Source organism: Hirundo rustica, chromosome 4, assembly GCF_015227805.2.
Source record: "Hirundo rustica isolate bHirRus1 chromosome 4, bHirRus1.pri.v3, whole genome shotgun sequence".
NCBI classification, from domain to species: Eukaryota; Metazoa; Chordata; class Aves; order Passeriformes; family Hirundinidae; genus Hirundo; species Hirundo rustica.
In genome coordinates, this window is record NC_053453.1 from 75,031,938 (window position 1) to 75,052,530 (window position 20,593).

The 20,593-nt window shown below is 50.5% G+C and overlaps 1 protein-coding gene across 1 annotated transcript in view; it reads left to right on the forward strand.

The window, feature by feature from the left end:
• CACNA2D4 (calcium voltage-gated channel auxiliary subunit alpha2delta 4) overlaps window positions 1-20,593 on the forward strand; it is a 124,276-nt gene that overhangs the window by 40,873 nt on the left and 62,810 nt on the right. Inside the window, exons 19-27 of the mRNA XM_058420138.1 lie at window positions 1,708-1,779; window positions 5,968-6,029; window positions 6,720-6,787; window positions 6,904-6,949; window positions 8,382-8,479; window positions 10,619-10,712; window positions 11,654-11,749; window positions 15,021-15,148; window positions 18,469-18,549. Of these exons, the coding sequence (XP_058276121.1) occupies window positions 1,708-1,779; window positions 5,968-6,029; window positions 6,720-6,787; window positions 6,904-6,949; window positions 8,382-8,479; window positions 10,619-10,712; window positions 11,654-11,749; window positions 15,021-15,148; window positions 18,469-18,549 (745 nt within the window). The remainder of the gene's footprint in view (window positions 1-1,707; window positions 1,780-5,967; window positions 6,030-6,719; window positions 6,788-6,903; window positions 6,950-8,381; window positions 8,480-10,618; window positions 10,713-11,653; window positions 11,750-15,020; window positions 15,149-18,468; window positions 18,550-20,593) is intronic.

The window sequence follows — 20,593 nt, forward strand, 5'->3', positions numbered from 1 at the left end:
TATGGCATTAGATCAGTGACAGACTCAACATCAGCTGCAGTACAGTCAACACTGATAAGCAGCACATTCAGGCTGGAAAAATACGCCTGGGTGTTAATGATGTGTAATACAGCCAGCTGCCAGAAGAGATCTGGGAGAGGGGAGTTGGTTGGGGAGTGGGTTCATCCTCTGAAAAACACCGACTGCTGCACAGTGGTGCAACCTGCAGCCAGGCAGCAGCAAGGGCTGGGGCTTGGCTGTAAAGCAACACAGGGATATCCACGGTGTGAGGGGGAAAAGGGGAAGGGTCAGGGGTCTGGAGGGGAAGCCATACAAGGAGAGGCTGAGGTCAGTTGGTTTGTTCAGCCTGGCGGAGGCTGAGGGCAGCCCTCAGTGATATTCAGCTTTCCCGAGAGGGGAGGAGGGGGGCAGGCACGGATCTCCTCTGTCTGGTGACCTGTGGCCCCAGGGGATGGCCCGAAGCTGTGCCAGGGCAGGTTTAGGTGGCTGTCAGGGAAAGGTTTTTCCCCAGAGGTTGTTCATGCGCTGGAACAGCTCCCCAGGGCAGCGGGCACAGCAGCAGCCTGCCGGAGCTCCGGGAGCGTTTGGACAAGGCTCTGGGGCACACGGTGTGACTCTCGGGCTGTCCTGGGCAGGGCCGGCAGCTGCGCCCCCTCATCCTTGTTTCCAGTTCAGGATATTCTATGATTCCAAACCCAGAACCCCTAGCAAATCCTGCAGGCTGTCAGACCAGAGCAGAGAGTATGCTGAGGCTCTGGAAGAAGGTCAAACACTCTTAGCCAAAAAGAAGTAACAGTACCAGCCAATGTTTTCATTTCCAAGATGTGGGCCTTGGGAAACATGAGCTTCATATTCTAGGTCTGTAAATAACCCACATCAAACAGCCATAATAAACAGCACCGTGGCCTTGTAAAGCCAATGCAGTTGGGACTGGCTAGCACCTGAATGGAGGCTTGTCTCTGGAAGTAAGGAAACAATTTGTGAATGAGTAAGTTACTTCCCACCTATTTTTTTTTTTTTTTTTCTATCCAGCCTGAAGCAATAGGCTTGATATGCTCTGGCAGGCTGGATGTGAAGTCAAAGCCTCTGTACTTGTGGAAAATTTTCCTGGATCTTTCTTGCAAGAGGCTGGGAGTTACTGTGAAAATTACATTTCACCTTTGGAACCTGGGTTGAATAAAGTGGTCTTCTCACTGCCTGCCCTGCTCTCATAGAGTCTTGCTTTGCTGTGCTAAACAGCTGCTTTGCTGCCCCTCAGAACTGGTGCTGAATACAGCCTATGATTTATAAATCCGTTTTAAAAATGTCAAAGAGCTTTGGATTCAGTCTGAGGGAGTTAGTGGGTTTCTCAGCTTTCTCCTCTTCCAGGCTCTCAAAGCACTGTGCTAATGAATTTCTGGCTGCCAAACAGTGAAGTCTGTAAGTGGGACTGGCAATTTCATAGATTCCAGATCCTTTCTTTTTGCTGAAAGACATATCAACAAGCTTTCAGGATAAACTATTACCATTCTGTATCACTTATCAGCTTGGCTGTCCAAGGATTCTGATCGCTGCAAACAGGATTTGTGTTTAAGAAAAGCAAGACAGAGCTGGGGAGGAGAGGGCACCAACAGCGATTCTTCCTGCCAGCCCCTGGTGTGTCAGTGACAAGTGGCTCTGTTAGTTCCTGCTCGGAGACACTAACACCAAACTTGTTCACCTCTGCAGCTGAGAAGTGCTATGATCAATGGGGAAACAGGCTACCTCTCCATGGATGTGAAGGTCCCCGTGGACAAAGGGGTAAGAAATTATCCTTCTGTTCAGGTCACACAGGGGAGTGGATGGGAAGTGGAGGCTGAAAAACCACGAAGGATGTGGAGTTTTAATGTGCAGCATTCCTGAGTGTGAGGGTTTTATTGTTTCACCACATTTATAACACAGGAGAGCATCATTAGAAGTGCTCGTTATACCTACCAAGACTCTGCTCTCAGAAAGGTGCTGGAAATGTCTCTCAGCTCCCTGCTTTGTCCAGGCAAAGCCAAAAAGCATGTTGTCCATTGTTTACGGGGCCGTGAAATGAATCAGAGATCTTCAAGAGTTAGAACAGGGGAAGACTGTGCTGAGCTGATTCAGACAGAAGGAGATTTGGAGGCTATTTTGCAACCCTCTTTCCCTACCCAAAACCACTCATGAAAACTTTGTCCCTCACTTCGTCAGAACGTGATTCCCTCTATCCAGGTTCAGGATTAAATTTCTAGGCAAATATTTGCAGACGTTTTATGAAAAGCCCTCGTGAAATGGAGACTTTTGAACACTCCCTACCAGCTCTAGGGCAGGGTCATACATCTTCCTTTGGAATCAGTGCAAAATTATCTCGTACACTTCTGGTCACTGGTGCTTTTTCATTCACGTTTATTTAACTCTCTCGAAGATTTTGGCTTTCATCATTTCCTGTTAGGAAGTATTCCAGAGTCCTGCAAGTTACACTGCCCAGAAGCCTTCTATATTTCAGGAAAATTTTCCATCCTTTATAGAGAGGGTTTTTTTTCTTTTCAGTGGCTGGCTGAACTGCTCCCATGCTAAGCCACAGTCAACACCAATTCCAACAAACCAAATGCTCACAGCCCCTGCTGAAATGGGGCCATTTCCTAATGAAGACACCCCTCTGCTTCCTCTGAATTGTTGTCCTGCTAGATCTTGTCACTGCATTTTTTCTCCCTGTTCTTGGTGTTTGCAACTCCCACAGCCCTGTCGATGGCTCTGCTTTTCTTCTCCTGGGCATGGCTAACATCTGCATTGAGATATTTGCACACTTTTCAGCTGTTGTGGCTGTTCCTGTTGACTCTTCTATCATTTCTGGTGCCCAGGGCTTCACTGAATTATGTGACTGTTTCCCTGTTGCTCTGTACAGAGCAGCTGTTCCCTGCACTAGGATATTTCTGTGCAGGGAGCCTCCAGTCTCCTTTTCTGCTGTCCCTTCAATGTTTTCCTCCCTCCCACAGCTGCGCTGGAACTGCCGCCCTCACTTCTGTGTTTCTTAGCTATTTTTTCCAGTTGCCATTTTTCCACATGAAACCCACTTCTCCTTTTCATCCAGCCTTTCTAATTTTAAGGGCTGAGGAGAGGCTTTTTTTCAGTGTGCAGAGAAATGTTCTATTTTGTCTTACAGATAGGTGCCTGTACAGAAGGGCTGCTAAGGCAGAGTCTGTTCCTCCCATTAGATTTTCTTCCCTCGACAGCCTGTTGTTTACTGTTGTTTTTTGTTTACAGTTCTCCCTCCATATCTTATTTAAGCCCGCTTTAACCGATTATTTGGAATAAAAGTTCTTGAGAAGCTGTTTCATGTACTTTGTATAAGCCCAGATATATTGCATGTTCTTTATTTCCCTCATCCATTACCTTAGTTATTCTATCAGAAAAGTAATCGAGGTTTTAGAGCAAGGTCTATTCTTTGTAGGTCCAGATTGCTTCTTTCGCCAGCTTAACCCCTTTGTGCATGCTCAATAACACTTCTGAGTCGCCCAATGATATCTTTTGGTTCAATATTTTAGAGACATCCTTCTGCTCCCCTACCCAGGGGAAAAAGAAGATAACAAAAAGCAGCCATGGTGAAGATGTATTTGTTTCATTCTGCAGCTCTGGAAGCCTTTTGAAGCACAATAGGGGACTGAGGCTGAGTCTGTGACAGTTTCACTATTATCAGAACGCACATGGAGTGGAAACCAGAAATGAGGCTCGGTAATTCCCACTTGTACTCTGCTAGCTGATGAAGCAGAGCGGCACTGAGACAAAGGAAGTGCTGACAGAGCCTTGAGAAACAAAGAGAATGAGGCGGCCCGACTGTGGAGAGAAGACCTGAGTGAAGGGGATAGAAATCAGTCTGTCAGCCACGTGAATGTCGATACCCCACGCTGATTTCAGGAAGGTATCGAGAACAGAGCGAGACAGCGAGGAAAAGATAGGGAACAAATGCAGGAGGCAGCTGTTAGGGAGTTCTAGGGGCAGAAATGCCTTTGCTTGCAGCTTGAGTGCAGAAGGGCTGTGACTGTGAAAGCCAGAGACAGGACACAGGTAGCGTTGTGGCAAAGCTCTGGCAATGGCAATAGCCAGGCCTGGATGCCTGGCACAGCACCCAGTGTGGAAATCCAGGTGCTCCCAGGCTGCAGGGGATGGCAGTCAGCCATCCTGTCACTGTGCCAACGTGCCCGTGCTCTCCTCCGTCCCCGCTGTGCAGCAAAGTCCAGCCTGGGCATCCCCAGCCCCGCCTGGCTCAGGGGTGCCTCTGCTGCTTTCCCATTCCTTGGTAAGTGGTGGTACCTCCAGCTGTCCTGGGGCTGGCTGAGCACTCACCAGAAGAAGGGCAGATCAGGGGAAAAGAGGAGCAGACCAAGCCCTGCTAAAGGAAACTGTCTCAGAGTAGTGGCCAGGCCTTTTCCGTGCCTCCATCATCAGATCAGACAGGCAAGAAAAGGGAGGGTTAATATCTTTTGTACCACCCACAGCCACCAAAACACCACCAAGGGATATTCTTTGGGGGTATTGCAGCCATTTGGAAGATCTTGCACATTGAGAGAAACAACTTCATGGAAAGGGTTGTTTAAAAATTGCAATGGACCGCCCAGGGAGATGGAGTCACCATCCCTGGAGGTGTTCAAGAAACGACTGGACGTGGCACTCAGTGCTATGGTCTGCTTGACAAGGTGCTGATAGGTCCAAGAATGGGCTCAGTGATCTCAGAGGTCTTTTCCAAGCTCAGTGATTCTGTAATTCTGTGATTCTGTGTGGTCTTGGCCCCGCAGAAGACCCTGGTGTTCATCAGTACAGTTGCCATGCATGGAGAGAGAGGGGAGGGAAGGGGTTAAGCCACCTGCCACCTCCTCCCCCAAGAATATCCTGAATCCCCATCACGCCTAAGGATGTCCCCCATCCCTGTCGGCACAAACTTGGTGCACACCGCGGAGCTGGAGCCCTCTGTGCCTCGCTCCCCTTGCAGGGCTGCTCAGCCCCAGCAGGTTAGAGCAAGCACGACTTTCCCTGGGGAGCGCTGACTTTTCTGTGTTCGCTCCCCTGTCTCCCACACACATCCTCTCACCTCGTTCTCAGACTGGGTCTAGGATTTTAAACGTATTAGGGTTCACATGCTGGCATAAGGCTTGGAGAGAAACTTTCCAGAAACTTTTCTCCTTTGGAAATGCGTTCCACTGAAATCAACACTTTCCTACAGGAAAAGGCCAGTCTGGCAAACAGATGAAGTTCTGAAGCAGCTTTCAATAATCTGAAATGTCTTCAGTTGAAATGTCAGTCTGAAAAAGATATTTGCGTGCGGATCAAAATGGCTTGGATTTGAAACAGCACTTTTTTTCCAAATTGAAAATGTAAAATTTTTTTAACTGATTTTTTTTTTTTTTAACAAAATTGCAAGATGCTAACATTTTGTCCCACTTTGGTGTGAAAGCAAATGTCAGGAGTATCAGCATTTCCCACAGGAGTGGGGAGACGTGGCCCTGGCTGCCCACCCACAGAGAGGAGAGGTTTGCCATTCTGCCTCTCCTTCAACTCCACCCCTCCTTCCTTATCTGCCCCTCAGCCCCCCTCCTGCTGGGGACGATGATGATGATGGATGATTGATGATGATGATGTGCAAAGCTGTCAGGGTTGCTGTGTCTAGTAGAAAAGCAGCAGGGCCCCAGCACGTGTGCTTGGAGGGGGCGAGAGGGAGGGCAGCTCCTTCCTGCAGCCAGTGCAGGAGCCCTGGAACAAAGAAAGGTTTATCTGAAGCCCTTGTTGGAAAGACAGAGTGGCTGCCTGGATCCTGAAAGTCTCGAGGTGCTGGATATGCTGAATGCTGCACATTCATCCCAGCCTCCAGCCAGCCTGGCAGGGTGTGAGGTGTTGGTTTTGCTCGGCCTTGGGGACATTATCCCAGGTCCCCATCACCACTGTGCCCTTGCTCTGTCAGATGGTCACTTATTCATTCTCTTATTTCAGAAACGAGTTCTCTTCCTCACCAATGATTATTTCTTCACGGACATCACTGGCACACCCTTCAGGTGAGCAAGGACTCGTGGCACCAATACAGTGTGTCAGAACTCTGACCAGGGACAGCAGATCAGTCCCTTCTCTTCATAAATCTTGCTACAAGTCATGAGTAGAGCAGTAGGAATAACTGACTTCTTTGTTCCTACTTCCACTAAAATATTATTTGGGGTCAATTCAAAAGGAATATTATGATTTACCTGCAATTCAGAGTCCAAAAGCTATACCTTAGGCAAAGCACGTTGTTTCATTTCAGAGAAATGAGACAGCTTAGATTTTCATTTCTGCTGGATGTGGTATATGGTTCTGGTGTGTAGCTTTAAAAAAACCCCCAACATTGTTATACCCTGAAAATTACAAAACAACAAATAACAAACTAAGCAAATTGTGTCTGTGGGAGAGGAAGGGGGTGTTGGTTTTATTCCCCCAGACAAAATGGTTTGAAACTGGCAGAGATTTGAGAAATGTTATCGTTGACCTGAACCTACAATGTTGGCCAAAAAACCTGTCGCCAGCAATGCCCCATAGCTCCACAGACAGGTTCCTCGGCCCCCCGTGCTGAAATCGGATCTCACGTAATCCTCTTCTGATGATGTTCTTTTCTTTAATAGCTGTGGAGGGAGTTAATGTCTTTAAGGGCTGTAACTGCAGGGAATGACGCCTTTCCTTGCTGACCAGCCCTCTGCTTTCCCTCTTGCCTGCAGCCTGGGTGTCGTGCTGTCCAGGGGGCACGGGGAGTACATTCTGCTGGGGAACACTTCAGTGGAAGAAGGTAGGTTGATCTGAAAGGGGCAAGGGAGCTACTCTGAGTGTCACCACTCCTCCTCCAGAGCCTGTATGTGCCTGTCTGCATCCTCACTGAACGCTCCGTGTACTGTCTGCTTTCAGGTTTGCATGACCTGCTCCAGCCAGACCTGTCTTTAGCAAACGAGTGGTAAGTGGAGGAAATCCCGTCAGTGACACAGGACTTTGTCACGGTGTTTGGGCAATCTGGTTTGAGTTCACCACCCTCTGTGGCCTGGGGGAAAAGCAGTGCTGTACCTGCGAAGACCTGACTGTCTCCAGGCAATTGTGTTTCACCTCTCCCTTTGGGAGACCCCACCAAGACCAGGCACATTCCTCTCCTAAGAAACAGCTGAGATTTATCCTCAGTCTCTGTGCTCAGACTTACTTTGTTCCTCCTCGTGTTGCTCAGAATTGTCTTACAAAACCTACACTATGTCAGACCTGTCAGGGAATTTTGTTGCAAGCTTGGTGAGAGATTGAAATGCTTTTTTAAATCCTAGTTTATTTTTGGTTGGCATCCTTCTGAACTGAGCCTAGACCTAACTTCTGGTGAACACGGAGGTGATTTATGACCCCTGTTTCAATTGCAAACAGAACTTAGGGTTTTGCTTGGTTTGGATATGAAACAGGGTGAAGCACGGCACTTTCCATTTATTGCTGTGAGGTTTGGGGTTTTCATGAACCCAACATTCAGTCCCACTCAGTCACATGAACCCAGGCTGTATCAAAGCCAAAATAACTATATTCAAGCAGCCCTGCACCCCTTCTCACCTCTCATTACGCTGTCAAGTTTCACAAGCAGCGCATTTGAGACACAGACAGCGACTTCTCCTTCTTCTCCTCCTGACTTCAGGTGTCAGCTTACCACACTTTACATTCATTTCTCTTAGACTTTTCTCATAAATCACTCCTTTCAGCCCCTTTATGAGTTTTAATTCTCTCTTATAACCCCTTCCTCTCCCTCATCCTGACAGCGGAGCGGTCAAAATTGGAAGCAGGATTAGAAGACTGGTTTCCTTTATAGCACAGAGCATTTCTAATACATTCTCCCACTTCTCCCCAAGCTGTGTCCTGAGGCTCCTGCAGTCGTGCCCCCCCCCCAGCTTCTGATGTCACCGTATCACACAGCACGATCATTCCTCATCTCACACTTTGTTCCTCTGTCCCTCATTTTTTCTGCTCCCAGTCTGGTCTCACATTGCACACGACCCTCTGCTTTTCGGGTCTCTCCATCACACTGTTGTTGTCTGTACAGGCACAGGTAGACATCTCACACACCATGACACAGGAAAGTGCTGGCAGGATTTGGAACAGCTCTGTTGCATTGTGAGCTTACGCTGGAGAGCACAGTGACCCTGCTGAGCACAGTGGTCAGGTTAATTGGTGTTTGGTTTAGTGGCAGGGTTTGTCTTACAGCCCCACTGTTAGATCTAGAGCGGGCACAACACACAGCAATGGTGAACACCGGGCAGACCAAGGTTTCTTGCTGACTTTCTTTTTGCAGTTATTATCGACCGGGAGCATTTGTCTGACTGTGGTTTCTCTTTGCCCTCTTGGGTTTCTTCTCCCCTTCCCACCAGGATTTACTGCATCACCGACATTGATCCTGACCACCGGAAGCTCAGCCAGCTGGAGGCTGTGATCCGTTTCCTCACTGGAGAGGAGCCTGACCTGGAATGTGAGTGCCAGGCACTGAAAGGGCCCTGCTGGGGTTTTCCTGTGCCCCTCACAGGGGAGAGGGGACTGTGACAAACCCGTTGGTGTCAGGCTGAGCCCCTGGGGCACTTGCTTACATAGGCAGGACTGAACTCAAGCCCAGATTAATTCACAAGTGGAAATGAGCTGAGGATCCACCTCCTTGTCTCCGTCAGAGGATTTTTTTCCCATTTCAAAGCTGACACACAACTCAGCCTTATTGGAGGTCTCAGCACAGGAAATACTGGAAAGTGGAAGGCTTGAATGGAGCTTGGCAGGGGCTGCAGAGCAGGTTTAGGACAGACTGACTGACTGGCCTAGAGGGGGCAATGGCAGGAGAAGCCAGGAAAACTGCTGGGACAGCTCAGTTTGCCAGGGACACCAGGCATCACCCTCCAAGGGCTCACGGCATCCTCTGGAGAGATGGGTTCTTTCAGAACGAGTATTGTTAATTTTGTTCTCCAAGCACAACAGGTAATGGATCCAGGAGAAAAACATGATTACAGGATGATTATCTTTCCTGCTCTCCCTGCTGCTGGTCCCTTGCACCAGGTCCCATTCTCCTGCAGCTGATACAGCACCACTGAAGAGTGGGATCTCTTTCAGGGGGCAGAGATGGACAGCTGTGCACAGGAATTCCTTACAGCAATTCGGTTTTAGGGTGTCCTGCAGCCCCCTTAGTTGTGCCAAGTACAAGCTTTTGCACGTAACGCTGCACCTCAAAGGCACAAATCTTTGGCACAAGGATGGGAATCTCCTTAAAGTAAAATCAACTGCAATCCAGTAATCCTTCCTCTCTTGCATAATGTGAGCAGAGCCCTCCTGGCTGTCCTTGGAGTAGGCTGGAAAAAGGAGATGTATGAGTTGAAGAGGCCAGGGAGGAGGAAAGTTTCAGGAGAGCTGACTTGGAGAAATATGCAGGCTTGGAAGTGCTGTAGAGGAAAAGCAAATATGATTTGAACACATGAATAATCCTAGACATGGGAGGCCTGAAGAGGGAAAGTTCTCATGGTGGGCTCTGATTTTGAGGCTTGAATAACAACACCTATGGAGAGAATGGTCCTGAGATCTGTGACAAAGAAATTTGTGAGAACTTGAGCTAAAACCTTAAAGGACACCTGGAACATCAATCCAGAAAGTTTCAGAGCCAGAAACACTGAAATGGTGGGGTGGCTCCACCTAGAACAGCACTGAAAGAGGCATTTCTGCAACATGATTGTCACCATCTTCTCATAGATTAGCACAGAAACAAAGCAGGTCAAAGAAGTGGGGTTCTGGGGCACGTCATTTAGCACATGATGATACCTTGAACTCTCCTAATCACTTCTTAGCTCCAGTCCAAAGTGGATTAGACCGGTAACCTGGGCTGGCTTGAGCATCTGGTGAAAACCAGGACAGGAAAATGTTTTGTAACTCACGGGAAGGAGGGAGGGCTAACAGAGAACCTAGTGAGCAGAGGGATGGAGTAGAGGCCGTAAAAAAAGTCTCTAGTGGTTTTGAAGGAAGAGGCTTGAGAGGAAGGTGTTGGCTGGTATCCTCTCTACAGAACACCCACAAGAAAGGTCAAGGCAGGGGTTTGAGGCAAAGGCTGTGGACAGTCTGTTCAATGAAAGACTCAAGTGATGGTCCAGTTAATATCTTCAATTGAAAGCCTCTCACTTGCCCACACTTGTTTGGACACCACCCTTCCACAGAGCTTGCAGGGCAACTGGTCTGATGATTTTGGACATTAGGAAGAAATTCTTCACAGCAAAGGGTGATCAGTTCTTGGAAAAGCTGCCCAGGGAGGTGGTGGAGTCACCGTCCCTGGAGGTGTGTTTAAGGAAAGACTGGATGTGGCACTCAGTGCCATGGTTTGGTTGATGTGATGGTGTTGGGTCATAGGTTGGACTTGGTGATCTCAGTCTTTCCCAGCCTCATTGATTCTGTAATTCTGTGATCTTGGCTGTAGCATCTGCTCCTGTGTTTTCCACCACCCCGGGTGTTAGGGGAAGCCTCTTTTTTGTGCCACATTGATCCACTGTCCTGGACAGGCGACGCTCCTTATCAAGGGACTCTCCAAAACATCTAGGGAGAAACATGTCTTTCTCTCCTGATGTTTGTTCTTCCTTTTTCTCCCTAGGTGACGAGGAGTTGGTCCAGGAAGTGCTGTTCGATGCAGTGGTCACTGCCCCCATGGAGGCCTACTGGACAACACTAGCCCTCAACATGTCCTTGTAAGTGTAGGAGACATAAACATGGATAGAACACCACTGAAGATGCATCTCCAGATGCTGTGGGTTTATGCAGGGCCTCAAATAGTCACAAACTTTTGCACAGCATACAAGAAACTGAACAAATAGCTCAAAAACCTGACAGAAATAGCTCAATAACTTGAAAAGTGTCTCTCAGGAGTGAACTCCAGTAAGCTGGGCCTCCTTGGGAGAGTCTTTAGTTTGGTGAGGGTTTTTCTAGTGGAGAAAAGGAGTTTGGTTTGTCTCTAGTGGTGGTACCTCCAGATTGAACCTCAGGAAGATACTGGACAGGCTGGCTTCAGTAAACAACTTTGTATTTTATTATCCAGTGAGGCACCTGTTGCTTGTGGTGTCTTGTATCCTGTCACACACATCTTCTTTCAGCAGACAAAGTGCTGCTTACAGATAAACATGGCCACTGGACTCCTGTTCCCCTTTCAGTTCCTTGTATCCCTACACTAACAGGAGCTGAGCCAGTGACAATCCTGCTAGGACACCCAATTATCACCACAGCTTTAAATAGCTACACCAACACACCACATTCTGCTACCCTGGCCATTCTCTGCATCCCTGATCCAGCCATTCTCCTTCTGCAGCTCCTCTCCTGCACTTCAGCCTCATGAGAGTGGCCTGGAGCAGAGCTAGCAGGGGCAGAGGAGCTTATGGCCTCCTTAAAAGAGACTGAAATAAGCAGACTTCGAAGGTTTAAATCTGAGCACAAGTCCTAAACCTGCCGGTTGTCAGCCAGTAACAACCTGTTGCCATTAGCAGGGAGGAGCCAGAATCACTCCTGCTGTAAATGGGTTATATTGCAAAATGAACTTGGGACCAGGTCTCCAGATGTGGCTCCAAGTTTGTAAAGCCCTCACCCTGGGGCAGGGATCGTGGCTGCTCTTCTGACAACTGTGTGTTTCTGTCCACAGGGACACCGAGGCAGGTGTTGAGATGGCGTTTCTGGGCACTCGGGCTGGGCTCATGAGGAGTGCCCTGTATGTGGGCTCTGAGAAGATTTCCAACAAGTAAGTCCCTAAATTGCATTAAGGGATGATTGCTTTTGGGGAGACAGAATGGAAAGAAGCAACACCTCGATGGCATTAATGCTGATTCGCAGAATCAGGGTAGGGGGCCTTTGTCTTCCTCTGGTCCTTTTGAGTTTTTCTTAGAATCCTGTCCCAAAGTGCATTCATTTGAATGAAACCTTTCAACCATTCCCTGACGCAGAAAATGCCCACGGTTACTACACATCCCCAGGACCCTTCTGCAGTGCAAAGGCTCTGCACTTCAACGCCCCAGTGACATTCCTGCTTGGCCGTGTTTGATCTTTCTGTCTCAGTTCCCCTTCCAGCTTTACGCTGTTCTGCCTCTCACGCTGCCCACACCGCAGTGAGGCGTTAAGCGATGTGACTGACATCTGTCACATCCCATATTCGCTCCCTTGCCCTCTCCCTCGAGGCACAACTGTGTGTGCACTGAAGGGTTTTGACGTGGAAAGGGTAGTTTGCATTCTGTTGCATTTTGGATAGGCAGGCTGCTGTAGGAAAGGACGGGTCACAGAGGCACACCAGCAGATGGAACAGAAAGGGACCATGTGGTGGTGGCCATTAGCTTCTTGGCAGCAGTTTCACTGTCCCCAAGTTCCCCAAACATGAGTCCTGCACTCAAGCTCTGCTGTGCCTGAAAGGTGACACTCTTTGTGCGTTTGAAGCAGTCTGAACAATTCAGTCTCTGGCAACGAGGGAGAAATGCCGTGTGCTGCAGGAGGCTAACGTGATGATTCCTGATTCCCCACTGCTCACCAATGCCTTAAACAGTCACAGTCACCACACTGCAGACAGACCCCCATATATCCCACAGGAGGAGCTGCTGGAATCCCCTCAAAGGAAGGAATTGTACATGAGGAATTATCATTACGTCAAAGTATACAGCAAAGCAAGAGCTTGAAAACAAAGGGATTTGCCAGGCAAGCTGTATGACCCTCCAGGGAAGCAAATGACCTAATTTTCATGAGGTCTCTCCTGAGGACCTGCTGCCTGTCTTGCCATGCTCCCGGGACACATTCTCTAGCCTTCAAAAGCACCTTTTTGCACAAGCACTTCAGTTCCTGCCTCTCAAGGAATCACAGAATCATCAAAATTGTCAAGGGGTTGGAATGGGCCTTAGAGACCATCTGTTCCCGACCCACTCTGCCTTGGGGAGGGACACCTCCCACTAGACTAAGTTGCTTAAGGTCTTACGCAACCTGGCCTTGAACACTGCCAGGGTTGGGGCATCCACAACCTCCTTCAGCTACCTGTTCCAGTTTCTCAGCAGCCTCACAGTAAAAGATTTCTTCCCACTATCTTACCTAAATTTCCCCTCTTTCAGTCTGTACCCATTTCTCCTTGCCCTGTCACTACAGTTCCTAACAGAGTCCTCTCCAGCCTCCCAGTAGCCCCTCTTCAGACACAGGAAGGTTGCTATGAGGTGTCTGCTCTGAGCATCTCCTGAGGGGATGAGGATTTACACACAGTTGCATAACCTTTCATTTGGGGCGGGTGGTTTGTTTTTGTAGGAGACCGCCTAACCGCTTTCCTCCCCTGCTCCCCATACCCTGCAGCAAGGAACAGCCACAAGCCAGCCGCACCTGAGCTTCCCTCGCCCACCTGCTCCCCCTGCACCCCAGCGCTGTGCCCGCTGCTCCCCCTGCGCCCCAGCACTGTGCCCGCTGCTCGCAGGGTGTCATTCCCAGTAACCCTGCCATGCTGCCCGGTTCCCTTCTATGCTGCCCGGCAACCCTGCCACGCTGCCCGGTAACTCTGCCACGCTGCCCGGTAACCCTGCTGCCCTGCCCGGTTCCCTTCCACGCTGCCCGGTACCCCTGCTGCCCTGCCCGGTTCCCTTCCACGCTGCCCGGTAACCATTCCTTGTTGCCTGGTTCCCTGCCGCCCTGCCTGGTAACGCTTCCACGCTGCCCCGTAACCCTGCTGCCCTGCCCGGTTCCCTGTTGCCCTGCCTGGATAACCATGCTTCCATGCTGCCCACTAACCCTGTCCGGTTCCCTTCCACGCGGCCTGGTAACCTTTCCGTGTTGCCCAACTCCCTGCCTCCCTGCCCGGCTCCTTTCCACACTGCCCGGTTCCTTGTCATGTTTCCCGGTTCCCAGCCGCCCTGCCCGGTTCCCTACCCGGTTCTCTGTCGTGTTTCCCGGTTCCCCGCTGCCCTGCCCGGTTCCCTGTCATGTTTCCCAGTTCCCTGTCATGTTTCCCTGCCCGGTTCTCCACCCGGTTCCTGCCCGGATCCCCTGCCCGGTTCCCTGCCCGGTTCCCTGCCCGGTTCTCCGCCCGGTTCCCTGCCCGGTTCCTGCCCGGTTCCCTGCCCGGTTCCCTGCCCGGTCCCTGCCCGGTTCCTGCCCGGTTCCCTGCCCGGTTCTCCGCCCGGGTCCCTGCCCGGTTCCTGCCCGGGTCCTGCCCGGTTCCTGCCCGGTTCCCTGCCCGGTTCCCTGCCCGGTCCCTGCCCGGTTCCTGCCCGGTTCCCTGCCCGGTTCCCTGCCCGGTTCCTGCCCGGTTCCTGCCCGGTTCCCTGCCCGGTTCTCCGCCCGGGTCCCTGCCCGGTCCCTGCCCGGTCCCTGCCCGGTCCCTGCCCGGTTCCCTGCCCGGTTCTCCGCCCGGGTCCCTGCCCGGGTCCCTGCCCGGTCCCTGCCCGGTTCTCCGCCCGGTTCTCCGCCCGGGTCCCTGCCCGGTTCTCCGCCCGGGTCCCTGCCCGGTCCCTGCCCGGTTCTCCGCCCGGTTCTCCGCCCGGGTCCCTGCCCGGATCCCCTGCCCGGTTCCCTGCCCGGTTCCTGCCCGGTTCTCCGCCCGGTTCCCTGCCCGTTCCCTGCCCGGATCCCCTGCCCGGTTCCCTGCCCGGTTCCTGCCCGGTTCCTGCCCGGGTCCCTGCCCGCCCCTCAGAGCCCGCCCGGGGCCTGGGCCGGGCCAACAGCGGCACCTGGCGGCGGGCGCGGGGGACGCGGCGGGCGCGGCCTCCCCTGAGGAGCGAGCGAGGGCCTGGCCCTGCCCCGAGGGGACAGCGGGGATACCGGGGACAGCGGGGATACCGGGGACAGCGGGGATAACGGGGATACCGGGGACAGCGGGGGGCAGGGGGGACAGAGGGCACAGCGGCGGACAGCGCCACACCGCCTGCCCTCGGCCGTGGCAAGGCCCCGGGGGGTGAGGCGCGGGCGCCGCGCCCGGCCGCAGCTGTCCCGCTGCGCCGCCCCGAGGAGCGCTGCCGCTCCTCCGCGCCGCCAACAACGCGCTGTCTCCCGCGCAGGAAGTTCCTGACGCCGAAGGACAAGGAGAGCATCTTCACCATGGATCACTTCCCTCTGTGGTACCGCAGGGCGGCCGAGCATCCCCCCGGCAGCTTCATCTACAGCATTGTCTCGGAGGATGAGTCAGGTAACCCCAGCCTGAACGCAGAGCAAGCAAAGAGAATAAAGCTTTTCACGCCTCGCGTCGCACACCGCGCCCATCCCGGTCTCTCTGTCGTTGCTTGGTGGGAAGTGCTGAGACCTGCCCGCCTGGCGTTACCTTGGCAGCAGTGAGGGGCAGAGAGCTCATGGCCAGCATAGTGATCACAGCTGAAAGATGGAGCTGCGAGTCAGGAATGAGGAGTGCAGGGCTACAGAGGAGGAGAAGGGTGGAGATGGAAATGGAAATGGAGATGGAAATGGAGATGGAGATGGAGGGTAGATGGAAAGGTTGAGGTCATGGGGGAACACAAGGTACATGTGGGGTTGGAATACGTACGAAACATGAGAAGGGAACAGGAAAGGCATAACAGAAGGGATGAGACACATAGGGCTGGCCGGGCTTGGGAGGGAACATCAGCCCTGCTGGATGACAGTCACAGCTGGCACTGGTGAGGGAGCAGCAAACAGTCAGGAAGTCCACGTTCAGAGGGTGTCATTTTTTCCATCACCACTTTCCATCACAGGAAAGGATGGGTTTGTTGTGGAAGATGGTGGAGGAAAAGGGTGGAGGGGAAGGCTTTTCCATAGCATTGGTGTCCTGCATCCTTCTAATCTTAGTGCCAGGATATGGCATCTCCTGCTCAGCAAAGAAGTTCAAACACCAGAGGAAAGCAAGCAGTGGCTTTTCAACATCTCTTGCTTAGGGTTGTTGGTTCCTGTGAGTATGCAGGGCCAGCCAGGACCTTCTCAAAGGCTGGAAGAGAGCAGAAGAGCCTAAAAACAAACAAGCAAAACAAAATATTCGTGTGAGACTCCTCCACAGAAAGCAGAAATCCCCTCTGTGCGCCTCCCTGGCCCCTAGCTCTCTCCCTCTGTCACAGAGCTCAGCACTGTAGCTGTCAAAGCTTTTTGTGGCACAGTGGTGGGAGTCTGGTGGGTGGGAAAGCAAGTAGCAAAGAGAAGAAAACCAGCCTGTGAGGCAGGAGATGAACCAGGATGTAAAGGGAGAGGAGTGGAAAGAGAAAATACTCAAAACCTGCAAAAGCCTCTCCCTCCCCAACACCCTTACCTGTCACTTTAAAAGGCAAGTGTGGAGAGAGGGGCAGAGATGGCAGGGGGGACATTTTGCTGCCCTGCAAGCCATGGCATCTGCTCTTTGGAACGGAGCGTGGGTTGGAAAAGCAGGCAGTGACACCCTGTGGGACTTCCTAGGGCAGCCTAGGAACCCTGTGGGCTTCCAGGCCACAGTAGCCACTGCTGGCTAAACACTGGGGCTGTGGCTTGCTGTGGCTCTCTTAGAAGTCACAGCTGGCTTTGGATAAGGACAGAAGACAAGTAGCTGGCACTGTTCTTTGTTTTACACGGCCATGGGTCAGCAGCTTCAATCAAGTCCAGAACTCCACTCACCTGGAAACCCTGCAGGCACCTTGTAAGAAGTAGCACTTGGCCCTCGAGACCTTGTGCCCTAAACTGTAATGGAGATTATTAGTCTTTAGGGGTGAGCAGCTGGGCTCTGAGAGGCTGTGATCCATGGGGTCACACAAAATGCCTGGAAAGGGTCAGGAAATAATGCCCAGTGCTTCTGAGACAGTGGTGCACTGTAAAGCAGAGTCCAGGCCCTTCCTTGACATCTGATGGAGCAGGGATGCTCCACATTTAAGCCAAAAATAGGCCACCCAGATTCTTATTAAATTCTGTCAGATGCTCAAATCCCCTTTCATGTTTTCCACAAGTCCCCTGCTGTGACAGGAGGTTTTCATGGCAGATGGGCTTCTAATCATCTAAGAAGGGAAACCCCCAAGAGCTCTCTGCTGGGGAGGAAACCAGCAGGAAATGATTGCAGGTCATCAGAATCATTTATGCCCAGCACCCGCTTCCAGTATCCAGAAATCTCAGAAATAAAAGGACAGCAGGGAAGCCTCTGCGTGTCAAGTAGTACTGTTCTTTTAACCCAGATTTTTCATGTGTTGGGTGGGATTTTCTAGAGACCCTAAGTGTATTTTGCTTCTTTGTCCCATCCTCAAACTTCAAGACATTTGAGGTTCACCATATAAAGGCAGGACCATGCTCGAGGCGTGTGAGCTGTGTATTTATTTCACAAAGCTTTTACTGCTTTTGACACACTCGAGCAGGTTAATCTGGCTTCGATCAAAACACAAAAAAACAAAATAATGAGAGCCTCCAGGCTAAACTGTGGTAGGCACTGAACTGTGCTCTGGACGCACCTAGAATGATGAAGGCAGACGTGGAAAGCAGTAACAAATGCTGGAGTTGTGGGGAAGGAAAAAACCCCTGACCCATCTGTTTAAGCAAGGGATTTCCATATAGAGCATGCAAGGAGGGAACCAGGTTCAGACTGCACAGATCAGACTGGCCCTCAAGCTGTCCCCTAGCAGTTCCCAAAGAGGTGTCCCAGCTGGAGCTAATCCAATCACTTTAAAAAAAAAAAAAAAATACAGACATGGAATCTGCCACATGGACAATTGCAGGCTGAAGCAACTGCACTGACAAAGAGAGATGGCGTTCAGTTGCTTGAGCCTATCCAGCCATGTGATTTTAAAAGCCCTGTGGGAGCCCAGAGATCTGCACAGAGCTGGGAGATGTGCCACAGGACCTACAGGATGCTTAAAGCAGCTTGGGGATAATTGGGAGACCCTGGGGCAAGGGAGTTTAGGCAACAAAGTCCCAGAAGAGTTTGTTTCTGAAGTGGAGTGCACTCTGAAGTGCTGTGCCTGCAGTCTGTAGTGCTGGCCTGGCTTGAGTTAGGCATAAGCCAGGCCTTTGCTGTGCAGGCATTGTCAGAATTACCTGTCCTGCTTCTCCTCTGACCACGGAGTTTAGATGGTGCACTGAGCAGAGCAGCTCTCTGGCCTGAGAGAAGCACTACGTGCCCGGAATCGAGGAGGCCAATCCTTTACATTTTATCCCAGAATCATGGAACGTTTTGGGCTGAAAGGGACCTTAAAGGTCACTTAGTTCCACACCCCTTGCCATGGGCAGGGATGTCTTCTGAGACCAGGCTGCTCAAACCCTTCACCCCTATCCAGATTTGGACACTTCCTCTGTGCTGAGGATGCCACTTTCATCATAAGCCGTAGAGAAGAGAAAGATAAAATCTGCTCATAGCCCATTGGGCTGCTTTTGTGTCTTGAAAGACTCAGCCCTCGAAATTCTGGGGTGTTTCAGAGTTGAGGCATATGTGCACACTGTCCTGGATGGGAAAATGTGTGGGCAAGCTGCTCCTGCTGCATTTTATTCCTCTCTGGGGGTAAGCTAACCGAGGCTGCTGTATTTGTGTCTTGACAGAGGGGGGTGGCCTGCCAAAAGTGGTGACAGTGAGCACGGCTGTGTCTGTGTCTGTGGATGGGAAGATGGGAATTGCTGCAGGTAGGACATTCTGGTTTCTCTTTTTCTCTTGAATGAAATGGCTGCGTCTTGCAATGAGTGTGGGAGCTGAGAGCTGTTAGCTTGTCATTCAAGGGAAGTGACAGGAGCCACAATAGCTTGTGGTATTGAGAACTAGGCTAAACAGAGAATAATGGAACAGGTATTGAATGGCTGACAGGCTTTCTGAAAGGGAAATGGGCTCTTTGCATGGAAGCTTCCCCTCTCCAGTGCTGGGGAATTTGTGGATTGAGACTCTTTCTCTGGAGCAGGAGCAGGTTGGGAAGTCCGTGCAGATTTAAAACTTTGCAGAAAATGCTTTTGGCTTCGGAACGGCATCATGGTTATGTGTCTCCATTGTTATCTCAAATGAAAAATAACTTCTGCTGGTGGAATGGGCACGTTGCTAGAACTCCAGCTCAGACCTATAGATTGCCAAACTCACTGTTGTATCTGAGCTTTAAATTTCTCTTGGCAGACCTTCACTAGGCTGCATCTTCTTTTAGAAAATTCATGCAGCACATTATTTCCAAAAAAGAACCCCAAAGCTTTTGAAGATCTACCATTTTCTGTACTAATTGCTTCAGGCTTTATGGAAGTACATCAAACTCTGGAGCTAAACACCATTTAAAAAAACAAACCAGCATTATCAGTAACCCTGGCACCATATCCCACTTAACCACTCAGCACAGGAGTACTGGGGTATGAGAAGATGCAGCTCCATGGGAATTGTTTTAGAGCTGGAAACAGTGACTAAAGGAAGAGGCTGATGGAGCAGGTCATGGAATGATTATATGCCGTGATGCAGAGCTTCTTGGGAAAGAATGGCTGCTGCAAATGGAGCCTTGCATGGTGGAAAGAGTGACTGATAGAAGGGACACCCAACAACGACTTCATTACCACCCTGTAGAGAGAAGGCCATGCAGCAGATATCTAGGCTGGGTAGGAGACAGGGAATGTTCTTCAATACTACTACTCAGTAAAACTACAGCAATTTAACTTCACCTGATGAAGCATTCCTTGATTTCCAGGGTTTCAGTAAGTTCTAGCTGACAGTGATACTCTTTAATTATCACCTGGGCGTTGAGAAAGCACATATAAGCTGGAGGAAGTGTTATGAGATAGAACATTTCACCTTATGCCCAAAGCCAGAATATTATTATGAAGCCTGCCCAGAGACGCCTGTGAACAGAGATGATTTCAGCAAAGTTCACATTAATAGGTGCTTGGATGATAGAAACTGCTCCCAAAACTGATACCAGCTGACATTGTTATACCCAGCAGAAAACAAAAGAGCATTGAAACCACACCAAGGACCTCTGAACAGCACTGAAGCATTTTTCTAAGCATTCATTTGAGAGGAGAAAAGAATATTTTTTTAAAAAAAGAAGTTTGTTTTTCATTATCTTTTTCCTTCCCTTTCCTGACTTGTGGATTAGCGCAGAGGCACACGAGCAGTTCATCTGTGGTGTGGCTCAAGCCCAGCTGGAAATTAAGTTGCTCACCCAACCTCCCTCTCACCCCTCCACCCTGATGGACTGGGGAGGAGAATCAAAGTAAAACTTGCTGTTTGAGATAAGAACAGTTTAGTAATTGAAAATTGGGTAAAATACAGTGATAATGGTAAATGATGAGGATGATGATAAAAATAATAATAAAAAGAAAAAAACAAGCAATGCAAGATACAATTGCTCACCACCCACTGACCCATGCCAGAGCTCTCTTCCCAAACCCAGACTGGGCCCTCTTCTGGGTAACTCCCCCCAGTTTCTATACTGGGCATGATGTTCTGTGCTGTGGAATGTCCCTTTGGTCAGTTCAGGTCACCTGTCCAAGCCGTGGTCCCTCCCAGTTTCCTTTGTTCACCTCCTCACTGGCAGAGCATGAGACAAGGGGAAAAAAGCCCTCGACTCAGGATAAACACTTAGCAAAAAACCAAAACATTCTCATTATGAATTCAAAACACAGCACTCTAACAGCCACTGAGAAGAGATTAACTCTACCCTAGCTGAAACCAGGACAATCTGGCACTCGGCTTAAATTCAAG